Here is a 13,572-nt window from a genome sequence, read left to right as displayed (position 1 = left end):
AATTACTATCATGTGAGTGTATCTTCATGCACTTTAGTTGTAATGAAATCCATGTGTATCACTAATATATGATAGCTTCCATGCAACAGACTATATTTTGCATCATACTGTACATGAGTGGACATTATTCACTATTCCCCCTTGATATACACAGACAAGGCGTTTGTTTACCATGTATCTGTTCACATTGTGCACATTTATATCGATTTGTATTCTGCTATTGTACGTATGAAAATGTGTATATCATCACTTTAATACATACTCATTTGGCCATCTTGTGCCTATTTATATAATGTTTTGTATATAGTGTGTGCCTTATTATGTAACCCTTTGCATACTTGTGTACCTAGGGACATTTTGTCCTACACAATACCTGGCTATTACACACACAACCCACATCTACCGGTCCAGTTAGATGTAACATTATTTTAATTTTCACATACGAGAAAAGCTGTTTTTTTTTATTAAGGGGGTTAGGATGACATCTTTAAATTAGGAAGGAAATATACCAGAAAAAAGCGACAGGTTAAATATTTTAGGTAGGTGGGCAATGACAGTCGGGGAGAGGGACTAGAGGAGATGTGATTGAATAGGGTCATTGTTGCAGCTTGTATGGTAAGGCTTAGAAAAAGCAAGGAGCCGGGTAACTTTTTCTTGTGCGACAGGATCAAAGGTGGAAAGTGAACTTGAGGTGTAGGAGGGAAGGGCATGAAAGTTTTGAGGAGATTGGGAGAACATTTCTTGATGAACATGGTTGACTTTTGCTTGGTATTAAGTGGCCAGATCTTCAGCACTGAGGTTGGTGACTGGAGCCTGTAGTTTAGGGCTCAGGAGGGAGTAGAAACTTTTAGAGGCTTGTTTTAGATTTTCGGATAGTGATGTGATGATGGGGGTGAAATAGGCTTGTTTGGCCAAATGGAGAGTGCAGTTATACATTTTAAGCATGAACTTAAAGTGCATGAAGTTTTCTGCTAAAACTGATTTTCTATACTGACGCTCCTCAAACCTAGAGCACGGTTGGAGAAAACAAGTTTGTATCATGTGCCAGGGTTGCCGTCATCTGTGTTGGGTCTTCTGTGTGTAGCAGGTGTTGTTTCAACCAGAGCATTTTCCAATGTCTTATTATATGTGACACTGCTAAGTCTGGACAAGAGGGCAAGGAGAAGAGGAGCCAAAATTACTATAGAAAGTTGATAAGTTGCTGCATATTAATGACTCATAGATTTCTGCATCTGTGGTTAAAGGGTATCTCCTGAGTGGTTAGACAGCGCTCAGCAGAGAAAGGAAGAAGGTTGTGGTCAGAGAGGGGGAGAGGAGAGTAAGGGGCCCTTTGCACACTACGACATCGCAAGCCGATGCTGCAATGTCGAGTAGATAGAGAGTTAGTAAGCTGTGAAAGGCCAAGAGAAGAGGTTAGAGACAGATGAGTGGCAGATGGGAAGAGGTGAGATATTCAAGTAAACATACAGATACAATTAAGTAAGAATCTCATATGCAGAAAATGTTATATAATAAAAATTTAGGTTAGGATTTTCCACATGTAGAGCATTGAGCATTTTCTGTGGTACTTGGAGAATTTTTAAGAATTGCCAGCAAATACTCAATGTCATTTAGTAATAAACAGTTTTGTTAATATAAACCAACTACAAGTACATTATGTAAACAGTCATCATAATCCTTACTGTGTGTAGTCAACATCACTACCTTAAATCAGCTGTTTCCCTGAGGATGTAATTAATAGGGTTTTGCATCCCATATTCATGAGTTATTAGTATTGTACTAATATTATGCTATTATACTAATAAGTATAGGTCATCAATATCAGATTAATAAGGTCTGGCATTTCCACCAATCAGCGGTTTGAATCACCAGCTGAGGTCGGAGGTAAATGATGTAAAGCGTGGAACACCAATGCTCCATCACAATGATAGTGGCTACTGCTGGGTACTTCAAATCAGCCAGGTGTTGGACCTCCACCATTCTGATTTTGATAACCTATCCGTGGGATATGTCATCAATATCAGAATTCTGGAAAATCCATTTAATGCTGGAAAATCTTACAAGATAATAGCTAATATGCTGCATTATAGGGCAGCTAACATCAGAAAATGATCTACAGTTTATATCAAGATTGTTTCATATCATGATTTTTATTAAAAACCATTTGGTAACCTTGACATTTTCACACTGGATAGATTTATACTTTCTATCCTTTCAGGAAATGTTTTCAGTAAGGCTATAACGTTATAATCACAGGTAAGACTTCTATTCACAGCTGGTATCACACAATCCTGATGGTGATAGTTCAGCTTACCCGGCTTCCTCCTTTCTTCACAATTACCTTTTTTTGAATCAGGTTTTTTAGATACTTCAGTATAAAAGATAAGGTCAGAGTCTGACCATTCTGGCTATGTACATGTGTTGTTTCCTGAAACAACAGGAAGTTGGAATCTAAAAAAGCTTCAAGTGTGAAAATTAGTCCTCTTTTAGACGCTAAATATCTAAAATTGTGAAAATTTCAAGAATACTGTTTCTCTTTTTAATACAGATTGTCATCTGTAATAAAAATGAAATTTTTTAAACTCAATTAACATAAAAAGTTGATTTAAATAATATGTAATCCAGTCATTATCTCTTTTAAGCAAGAGCAAGAATTATCTTTATCAATACTTTCTCATGTACACCTAGACCAGTTTTAATCACTTGAAATAGTGTAAAATTGTCAGAAGACGAGGAAAGTAATTGGCTGACACATAAAAAGTCATAAGGTATCGTTAGATTGAACCCCAAGTTATACACTATCTTAATGTACCTTCTGGAAAAAAAATATATATACTTTGTTATGTCTAGTATAGGCCCTGATTGGGCAGTCATGCAACTTTCCTTCAGACTACACTAAGAATACCGCAACGTTTCCCTAAAAAATGATTGACTATCTCTTGGGAAGAAATGTAAATCTGTATAATTTTTGCAATCTGTACTATAGCTTTTTAGAAAACTCACACTTTAAGACTTCAAGGCTTTCTCACAAATATGTCTGAACTAATACTATATGGATTGGTCAGACAGTAATCTTTGCCAGAAACCCTGAAATGCACCAGAAGGATCAACCACATCAGAAAAACAATTCGGATGGAAATGGTTTCATGTTTGAAGGTAGGAACCTAACATAAATACATCAATTCAAGAATACTACTCCAGCCTTTTGCACTGTTTCTTAGAAGTCTTTGATCTGTGCGCCCAAGTAAAACAGGGTATTTCTGATAATTTACTGAATGTGCAGATTCTAGTGAGAACGGAGCTGGGCCCGGTACAATGTAAACACCGGTCAGTGGCACATTTTATAAAATAAAGCCTGACAAGGAAGTCTTGGAAGAAATTTGAGGTTGTGAATTTGAAAACTAGACGCTAGTCTACATTGTTCTTTTTTTCAACACTGTTAAAATGCCTTATTAATACTATTCCTAATATTATATGAGAGTCCATTGCATCAGTCAGCATCCGATTGGAGTTTTCAGCCAAACTTTCCTATAACTTTGAAAAACCTGTGGAATCTATAATATAGTTGAATGGAATTGTAATATGCTCACATGCAAAAAGCCTAAACGGAACTTGTCAAGACTATTTTGCTACTAAAACTAATGTATATATCCTAGTCACGATAACAATTTGCCTTTTAGTAGTCTGCTACAATACAAAACCACAAATCAGCATTTGAAGCCATATGAGTTTGGAAGTGCATTGGGGTTATTTCAATATACATGAAATGCATCATGTCTCTGGAGCACTTCCATGCTAATTTGCATGTAGCCTCAAAGCTTAATTTCTCAGCCATGGCATTTTGGATTACTACAAGACAGGTATCATTTTAGTTGATGCACTATGAACTGTTCAGTCTGTGTGCTACTTTTGGTAGTAAAATTATTGTGACATGTTTCCTTTAAGTGCTGCACAAATTCAGAATGGTTTGTTAAGTAAAGCGGGCTTTACATGCTGCGACATCGCTAGCGATGTCGCAAGCGATAGCACCCGCCCACGTCAGTGGCGCATCACGGGGTGATCGCTGCCTTAGCGAACAATATCACTACGGCAGCGTCACACCCAATTACCTGTTCACCGATGTCGCTGTGGCCACTGAACAATCTCTCCTTTAAGGGGGAGGTTCGTTCGGCGTCACAGTGGCGTCACTAAGCGGCCGCCCAATAGAAGCGGAGGGGCGGAGATAAGCGTCCGGAACATCCCGCCCACTTCCTTTCTTCCTAATTTCTGGCGGCCTCAGGTGCGATGTTGTTCCTCATTCCTGCGGTGTAACACAGCGATGTGTGCTGCCGCAGGAACGACAAACAACCTGCGTCCCAAACGAGGAACGATTTTTTAAAAATGAACAACGTGTACACGACGAATGATTTGACACCTTTTTGCGATCATTACTGATCGCAAAAAGGTGTCACACACGACGACATCGCTAACGAGGCTGGATGTGTGTCACCAACACCGTGACCCCGACGATATCTCGTTAGCGATATCGTTGTGTGTAAATGGGCCTTAAAACAACAGTGGATTACCTGCTGAATTTAGAAAAATAAATGGTTCAAAAGGGGTTAAAAAACACTAGGATCTAGGCTAATTGTTTATGTGATGACCTATAACAATCTTGAAATGATCCTGCCAGCTTCCCCAAGCCCCCCAAATCACCACCATATATTCATTGGTCCCTTTTTCATGGCTTATTACTTTTTGTATATGCCTAAAATCAATTTTAGAACTGAGCTAATCAGTGGGTGACTAGTCATGGGGGTTCAGTAAATACATAGTGGTGGCTTGGGGGCCTGGTGAAGCTGACAGGTCCCTCTAAAACGGGAGTTCAAACTCTATTTATGTTGGCAATAAGTAATCTAAATAATAATATGTGCCATTCTAGGTGAAAATGGCACCTAAACCTCTAATGTACACTACATTTTCTTCAATGTGATCACCGTATTGTAACATACTGACTAATAGCCTTGTCTTACATGAATGGGTCACATTCCAATGACTTTCGTCCTTAGTGATTACTTGCTGGGAAACCGAATGTGTAGTGAAAATACCTAATTAGCTACACTTCTGATGAGGTCAAATATCACAACCTTTGTAGACTATCTCTAATGTCATGCACTCATGGTTCCTTATAATATGTCACATATATTATAGGGATTCATGGCTCAGTAAAATGAACTGTTAACACCTTGTTATTTGGAGTTTACATACAGGAAAATTTACTGTTAACACTTTATAGCATTTATACTGGGAAGGTGGCTTTTTGTGAAATTAATTACCATGGATTGGGATATAATTATACTGTATATGATCACATATGCTAATGTGTCAACCATTGAGATTCTTCCATTATTGCAAAATCAAATAATACTTTATAATGTCAGGATACTTACCGTATTCCTTTACTGGATTCCTATGAATTCAGCTGGCCAGATACATTTTAGAGAATTTACAAAAGTTCCTAGTAAAAAAAGTAACCTCTAGAAGTGATTTCATAGCACATATGGCAGCAGAGACACAGTTAATACTGCTACCTTAAAAACATACAAGTGCCTATTATACTAGATATAACGGGCTTATCCATTCCTATATTTCACACAATAAGGCCTCAGTCAAATGTCCGATTTTTAGTACAAGTGCTATCCATGGTTTTCCTGGATAACATTCATACCTATGGGGCCATTCACATTTCTATGATTTCTGTCAGAATGTTTGGTCTACAGAAACTCGTGGAGACATGTCCAAATTTGATCCAAATACTAAATCAAAATCGGCAAGGCAAGTCTATGAGTCCATGAAAAAATCGGACCGCACTCGGATGACATCGAAGATTGGTATGATCTTCACGGACTGTCAGAATGGAGAAGGTGGAGAAACCTTTTTTTTGCCATGTATGAGAAAAACGTATACCACTCGGACCAAACTCTTAAAAAAGTCTGATCCCCAAAAATCGGTCCATTTTTCTTGATCATAGAAAAATTGGACGTCAGAATGAGCCCTTTATGGCACACCGGCAAATGATTTTTTGGAGAGACATAAATGAATTGGTCTGTGGCTAACATCATGAATATACTGAAAGGGTCATATACATTTTTTGGTTAGTGATCCTCAGTTATTGGTCTCTGACTTAAAGCCTCATTCTCCAAAAGTATATTCCCATTTGGAAATCTTGCCTAGTTGGGAGCCAAGGAGCTAAAACCTAATGTGAAGTGGGAACTTTAAAGTGTTATCTTTTGACATTTTGTGCACTTTTCAATCAAACACATTTTTATAATGTTCCCCAAAATGAAGGTAATCGCTAAGTACTTTGTATTAATTAAAATGTTATAGTCACATGATTCAAAATATACAGAATCTTTTCACATCAAGTATTCTTGATTGCATCCCATCAGAGCTAACATTGCATGCCTCTGATTAGTTTAATTTTAACAAAACTAAACATTGCTGGAATAATTGCATTTTCAAAACAATTTTATCCCTTTCACGTGTATAGGGGTAGGAATTTAAATACCCTCAGGTTTACCCATGATCAGAGGATAGAAGTATCTGGTCATGCCTGACAGCACCAGGAGAAGCCTCAATTACAGGAATATCAATAGTCTGGAGGCTAGTAAGAGGAAATCGTCACACTCTGTCACATCTGGTGATAAATATGCAGCGCATAGATTAGCTGATGTGAGTATTATCTTACAAAGAACAAGGCATTTATTGCAACAGTTTCTTCAACTACTTAAAATGTGTTTTTTTCATATTTAACACTAGAACTACTGAGGTATTCATTTTGACTACTTTGCACTATATATTTCTATATAGGTGTCATGAGTCCAGTAGTTCTAGTGTTAAAAGGAATCTGTCACTAGGTCAAAAGTGGGCAGTTTTTGTTCTTATTTTACTCTGATTAATCCCCTATTAGACTTCTATTTTAAATCTGCTATACCGTTCCAGAGATAAGGGCCTTTTTATTTTATGCTAATTTTTCCTGGTGTGACTTACAGGATACTTATGTAGAGCAGCCTAAAAATGGGCCGTTGGATAATCCTGTGAGTAATACCCTCTTTTAAAGACCATAAAAATTGGCCCAAATCTCTGCAACAGAATGGTATCTTTAAAAAAAGAATAAAAACAAAGAAAATAAAAACGGTACTAAGGACACTTTCAGTTGACAGCAATATGGGTTCATTTTAGCATCCATATTACAGCCATAACACTCAGATGTCCCTTGGTTCTCTACTCTATACCAATCAATGTTTGCTTCACTAGACCTGCGGGACTTAAGGCCCCGTCACACTAAGCAACATCGCTAGCAACATCGCTGGTAACGAACAACTTTTGTGACGTTGCTAGCGATGTTGCTGTGTGTGACATCCAGCAACAACCTGGCCCCTGCTGTGAGGTCGTTGGTTGTTGCTGAATGTCCTGGGCCATTTTTTAGTTGTTGCTGTCCTGCTGTGAAGCACAGATCGCTGTGTGTGACAGCGAGACAGCAACAACTAATGTGCAGTGAGCAGGGAGCCAGCTTCTGCTGAGGCTGGTAACTAATGTAAACATCGGGTAACCAAGAAGCCCTGTCCTTGGTTACCCGATATTTACCTTTGATACCAGCCTCCTCCGCTCTCACTGCCTGTGCTGCCGGCTCCTGCTCTGTGCACATGTAGCTGCAGCACACATCAGGTAATTAACCCGATGTGTGCTGTAACTAGGAGAGCAAGGAGCCAGCACTAAGCAGTGTGCGCTGCTCCCTGCTCTGTGCACATTTAGCTGCAGCACACATCAGGCAATTAACCCGATGTGTGCTGTAACTAGGAGAGCAAGGAGCCAGCGCTCAGTGTGCGCTGCTCCCTGCTCTGTGCACATTTAGCTGCAGCACACATCGGGTTAATTAACCTGATGTGTGCTGTAACTAGGAGACTGGGGGCTGGTCACTGGTTGCTGGTGAGCTCACCAGCAACTCGTGTAGCCACGCTCCAGCGATCCCTGCCAGGTCAGGTTGCTGGTGGGATCGCTGGAGCGTCGCAGTGTGACAGCTCACCAGCAACCTCCTAGCAACTTACCAGCGATCCCTATCGTTGTTGGGATCGCTGGTAAGTTGCTTAGTGTGACTGGACCTTAAAAGAGGTTGTCCAGGGATTACAAATTTGTCTAAGGGCTGGAGTTTGCTAAAATAATTTACTGATACAATCCTTCACCTCTCCAGTAGGCCCCACTGATCCTGCAGAGAAGACGTTTCATGCATCACTCACACAACCAGTACGGGTAGTTATCGGCCTCGGCAGTGGCATTTGCACTTATGGCACATGACCAATGAGACCAGTAATTGGGCTGCAGTTCTCACACTTGATTCGGATGTCCAAGGTTCTTCCAAAGGGAGTGTGCGCAATGCAGCCCATAAGTGACCACTGATTGGCTGCTGTGCTCATGCGTTATAACAATGTCCTATGAACCCTGGGAGTATCGGCACCAATACTGCTGAAACGGTGCCGGTACGAAACAAGGGTATATGTTATTTTTTATTTTACACTGAGGAATATAGTATTAAAAGGGGTTGACTGGTCTTCTAATAAACATCTGCAGTCAATCTATGTAACTGCAGACTTTTGATTCTTTGCAGCGCATACACTGTGTTTTCAAAGAAGACAACTCCAGAACAAGACCTTAGAAGACTTAGCACGGGGTTGTCCTAATGTATTCCAAGTACCAGACTGATGCCACTTCAACACATACTTCTGGAAGGATAATGGTTGGTTCCAATACAACAAGAGCATTGATATTTTACTTCTGGGACTGACATTGAATATTCAACAATACCTTCTTTGTCGCTGCAGAGCAGACAGCCATCCTGTAGAGTCAGACCGATGGAGACAATATTTTCATTAAGTATAAACTAATGTCTGAAACTGCAAACAATTCCTAAAAAACTGCCTTTCTTCTGAAAAGAACTGAAAGAAATAGACCACTTCATCCCGCTGCTCCACCCTGGCCTGATGTACAGCAGATACATTTCATACACATGTAAATGTTTCCAGGTGTGATGACTGCATACAGCAGTACTGTTTTAACAACCTCGCTGGGGATCACCATGCTTATGGAATAGAAATCATTTGGCATCGTGGCTGGAAAAATCTGATACATTTGTGAAGGTTTTTTAGGGTTGGAATCTAGAAAGAACAGACATGGCTTCAGAAAGGTGCAGACCTGACTGCTTTCTTTAGTCTCTGATGTCATAGGGCCCCGGTCTGGCTGATTTATAGAGCCATCATACTTTTGAAACAAAATTTGAGATCAAGTTGTAACCTATATTTCCTTAAGAATCACTCATACTATGTTAGAAACTTGGTTACCAAATGTGTAACCAAATATAAGTCAATTCTGTAAAATATGTAAATTACAGGCTTATTCTGAAAAATGAGCCTGTATCTGATAAGTACATTTGATATTTGTTTTTCCAAGGTTTAATCACAAGGATATATGAAAGTAATGTAGATGAAGGGAGTAAAGTTAAAAGCCTATAACTGGAACTCCCGGTTGACTTGACCACTACGACATTAGAGCAGTGCTCATGGGCCGACGTCGGTCATTACCAGGGATCATCACCTTTGCTTCTTATGAGATACACTCTGTCTACCACTGCTTAGACTTCTTAAATATCCATTAGTCTTTGACACAACCAAACAGCCTTTCATAAGTTTTTATGTACCATACGGAGGTGTCAAATTAATGTATATTTAACAACCTACTTAAACTAACTGAAAGATAAATTTTCTAAATGATTAAAGCAAAACAGTGTGTGAAAGGGCAATAGAAAATAGACAACTGTAGCTCTTTCTCCTTTTAGAATTGAAGAAAGCTGCAGTTAATTTACACAAACTCGAAAATTCCCTCAGGCTTGAAAAACTGCTGATTACAACACCCACAGCAAATAAAACCAGCCCAACATTTCCTGACCATAAAAATATCCATTTAGAAATTGGATGTAGATTGAATTTCAATGTATATTAGATGAAGATGTTCGTATTTATTTGGAAACCCTAATAACTCCATAACTATCAACATTTACAAACAAAAGAGGTGGCTATTCACATGAGCTTGTCTGGATGATAAATTTCTCTCTCGAATGCCCCCTACACATGCACACTGGGTTTTACTGAGTGTGCAAATCTTTTGCATGGGAAGTGGGGAGTAAAAGCCCCTAAACACATAAGATTAATTTCATCCGAATGCATCGATATTAACAGGTGTGGACGAAACTCTAAAAACCATAGGGGCATTCAACAATGTATTGTTAGTGGAGATATGAATCCGAATGTCTGATTTCAGACTAATAATTCCTTAATTTTGCCTAAGAGAAGCCATCACCAGATATATCCGGAGACAGCCCTCTCTCTTACGGTCGAGATGGATGCTAGCCGAATGAATGCACAAGCATTGTTCCGCTAACAGCCATCTCATGGATATGGAGGGCTTCAGTCTCTGCCAGACATATCTGGCAGTGGCTTTATCTCAAGGGCCAACATTAGGAATGGATTCTTAGATTAAGATAATAATGGGGGAGACTAGAGTGGCCTCTATACATTTTACAAGGTGCGCCTATATCATTAAAATCTGTTGATTTAGTCAACTTTACTCAATGGCAGGGGTCCCCAACCTGTAGCTTGGGGGGCACATGTGGCCCGCGAGCCTGTGACTTGTGTGACTTGCGGCTCTCTTTCAGCTAGGTTCATTTGCACCAGATCTTGCAAACAGCTATGAAGATCAGTCTCCAGATGGTGACATTTCTGAGTAGCCCCACACATAAGAACTGAGCCCATGGATCTTGGCATACTGCCACGGTGTGGTGACTTCTGTGGAAAAGCTTTGGCTGTCACTATACTGGTGATGGGGGCTCTGGATGTAACTATTGTGAGGGTCAGGAGCTAAATATGGATCACGACCCTCTCTCAGTGCTAAATGAGGCTCTCAAAGTCAGAAATTCTGGGGACCTCTGCCCTATGGTGTTTGGAGTAAAAAAAAATTAAGAAAACAATAACCAGCAATAGATCAGCTATATAACAGTTTTGTTACATGTTTGCAATTGTTGTTGCCATGTAACGAGACAATAAAACGGTATTAAATAAACCACAGTTTATAAATGTATGTTATTTATTATTAAATTTCTGATTGAAGGGGTTTTCTGACAAAAAATATTTTTTTTAAGCTTTGATGTTTTTAAAACAATAATCAGAAACATAGTGACTTTTCAACACCCCTGTGCATTTAGCACAGATCGGTCTGGAAGACTGTCAACGTCTGAAGTGATGCCTAAATCATTCAGAAGTCATTGTACCCTTGAAGCCTGTGATTAGCTGCAGCGGTCAGATGACTAAAAGAGTGCGTCATCAGATGTTTCTATGCTGACACACTCTTTTAGTAAATTGACCTATGCAGCTAATCATAGAATTTAGCATGTTTGCTTTCCATTGGTGCTCAAGTCTCTTTCGAAGCTCTCTTCAACGGCCTGTGATGGATCCATGGAGGTGCTGGAAGATAAGTATGCCTACTTTTATTGTTTTAAAAAAAATCTAAGAATATTTTTTTTTTCTTTCAGTGTCGAACAATCTCTTTAATCCCATTGTGCCCCATTAATGGAGTCTGTCAAATGTGTGTCACTTTTGTCAAAGCTTTAAAGACTGCACTCTTCTTTCTGTCAAAAATACCAGAAAGGCTGAAGTAAATGCCCAATATATGTCTGCAAAGAGCCTTAGATATTGTATTAGTAAATTTGGAATGAAACATTAAAATCTCGCTTTCCTTTATCCTACTATGTAGGGGACTACTGCCAAAAGCTTCTGACAACAGTAAAACTACAGTACAGCAGAACAATGGAGCAACTATGCTTACAGCCAACATGCCCAATCATCAGTTTCTTAGTCATCTGTCACTGGTGAAATTCGGGAAGCCCAACATACTTTACATTGTCCACCATCATTTGTCTAATTAAAATCAGCACTTTAATTCAGAATTTTAGTACGAAGTTAAAGATAGAAAAACACTAAGAACAGTAAGTGAATCATATTGTGATATCCCGAAAGGGCTAACAGCAGTCACTGTTCAGGTACAGGGTTAGGCCACGTACGCACTTTTGAGTATTTGGTGAGTTTTTTTTAACTTCAGTACTGGTAATCCAAAAACAGGATTGGAACAATCAGAAAAAAAATGTAGAATAGAAACAAGGCCCCACTTCTGTATATTTTACCCACTCCTGGTTTTGGCTGCAAATACTTAGGTCAAAAAATCCCCAAATTTTCAATGTGTGCACGTGGCCTAACAAAGAAGATTCTTATATACTGAAAAAATGATATAAATTACATACCCTCTTAATGTGTCTTGCCCTCTCCTCCTCACCCTGAGTGCTTGCCTATCTTCATAGACGGCAAACCGGTCTACTTGCTGGTCACCGAGTTCCATCTGGCCCTGAGCTTGCTCTGCATACCACAGTGCTGTACATCCCAGCATGAATTTGGCCAGCCATATCACCCCCATGATGATAGGGGTTGAAGGTTTCGTCCAATCTCCCTAATTACTTTTCCTGATTGCTTGTTACTGTTGTTCTAATGAAGGAAGATTGACGATATTCCTGAGCATAGAGATCTCCAGTCCTGTCGCACTCCTGCAGAGGCTGCAAAAGAAAATGACATTTTATGGTTTTATAATTATGATAATTAAGATACACATAACCAAAATATCTTAATACCAATAGCAAAAACTATTGGATTATAGCAGATGTAGGCTCTTTATATATGACACAGCTAGACATTGTCAGACTTATTCAGTAATGTTCTCTAACGTATAACTCAGAAGGCTCCAACACCCAAATTAATAATAGTACTGTGTTTTTTTTCCCCAAAAATAAGCCCTAGCATGATTTTACAGGATTTTTGAAGTATGCTTGACATATAAGCTCTACTTCAAAAATAAGCCCTACTTACAGTCAGGGAGTATGTTAAGGGGAGTCAAATAGCACAATTTCACAGGGCCCCCACTCTCTTAGGGACCCCAGTGCTCCTATTCTGAGGTTAAGCTTGTTTAAGGACTTTTGATGACTTCTCAGTCATGTCACCATGAGGTAACCAAAGATTTTAATCTTAATTGCAACAGTCTAATGTCCCCTTTACACACTGAAACTTTCTAGCGATCATGCTGCACAGCGGGAAACAAAGGACCAAAGAATGGTCCTGAATGATTTGTAGCGATTAGCAAAGCAACTTCCCAGCAGGGGCCAGGTCGCTGATGTGTTTCACACACTGCAATGTCGCTGGGGAGGTCGCTATTACGTCACAAAACCGGTGACGTTACAGCGATGTCGTTTGCGATGTTGCAGTGTGTAAAGCCACCTTAAGAAAAGAAAGTGAACAGGAGCCAGGCTGGTATGTAGGACTGGCATTAGGGGGAAAGGGAGAGAAACCTGGGCAATTTTACAGGGCCCCCATTCTCCTAGGTCCCCCAGCACTTTTATCCTGATATGGTAAGACCGCTTAACGATCATTGTGACAACACGAGCAC

The 13,572-nt window shown here is 39.6% G+C and overlaps 1 protein-coding gene across 1 annotated transcript in view; it reads right to left on the bottom strand.

Moving 5' to 3' along the window:
- Positions 1-12,552, bottom strand: part of LOC142314091 (fibrillin-2-like) — a 272,627-nt gene extending 260,075 nt beyond the window's left edge. The window contains exon 1 of the mRNA XM_075352444.1: positions 12,383-12,552. Within this exon, the coding sequence (XP_075208559.1) occupies positions 12,383-12,552 (170 nt within the window). The remainder of the gene's footprint in view (positions 1-12,382) is intronic.
- Positions 12,553-13,572: the final 1,020 nt, after the last annotated feature.

This window comes from Anomaloglossus baeobatrachus, chromosome 1, assembly GCF_048569485.1.
Source record: "Anomaloglossus baeobatrachus isolate aAnoBae1 chromosome 1, aAnoBae1.hap1, whole genome shotgun sequence".
NCBI classification, from domain to species: domain Eukaryota; kingdom Metazoa; phylum Chordata; class Amphibia; order Anura; family Aromobatidae; genus Anomaloglossus; species Anomaloglossus baeobatrachus.
This window is presented reverse-complemented; position numbering and strand designations above follow the sequence as displayed.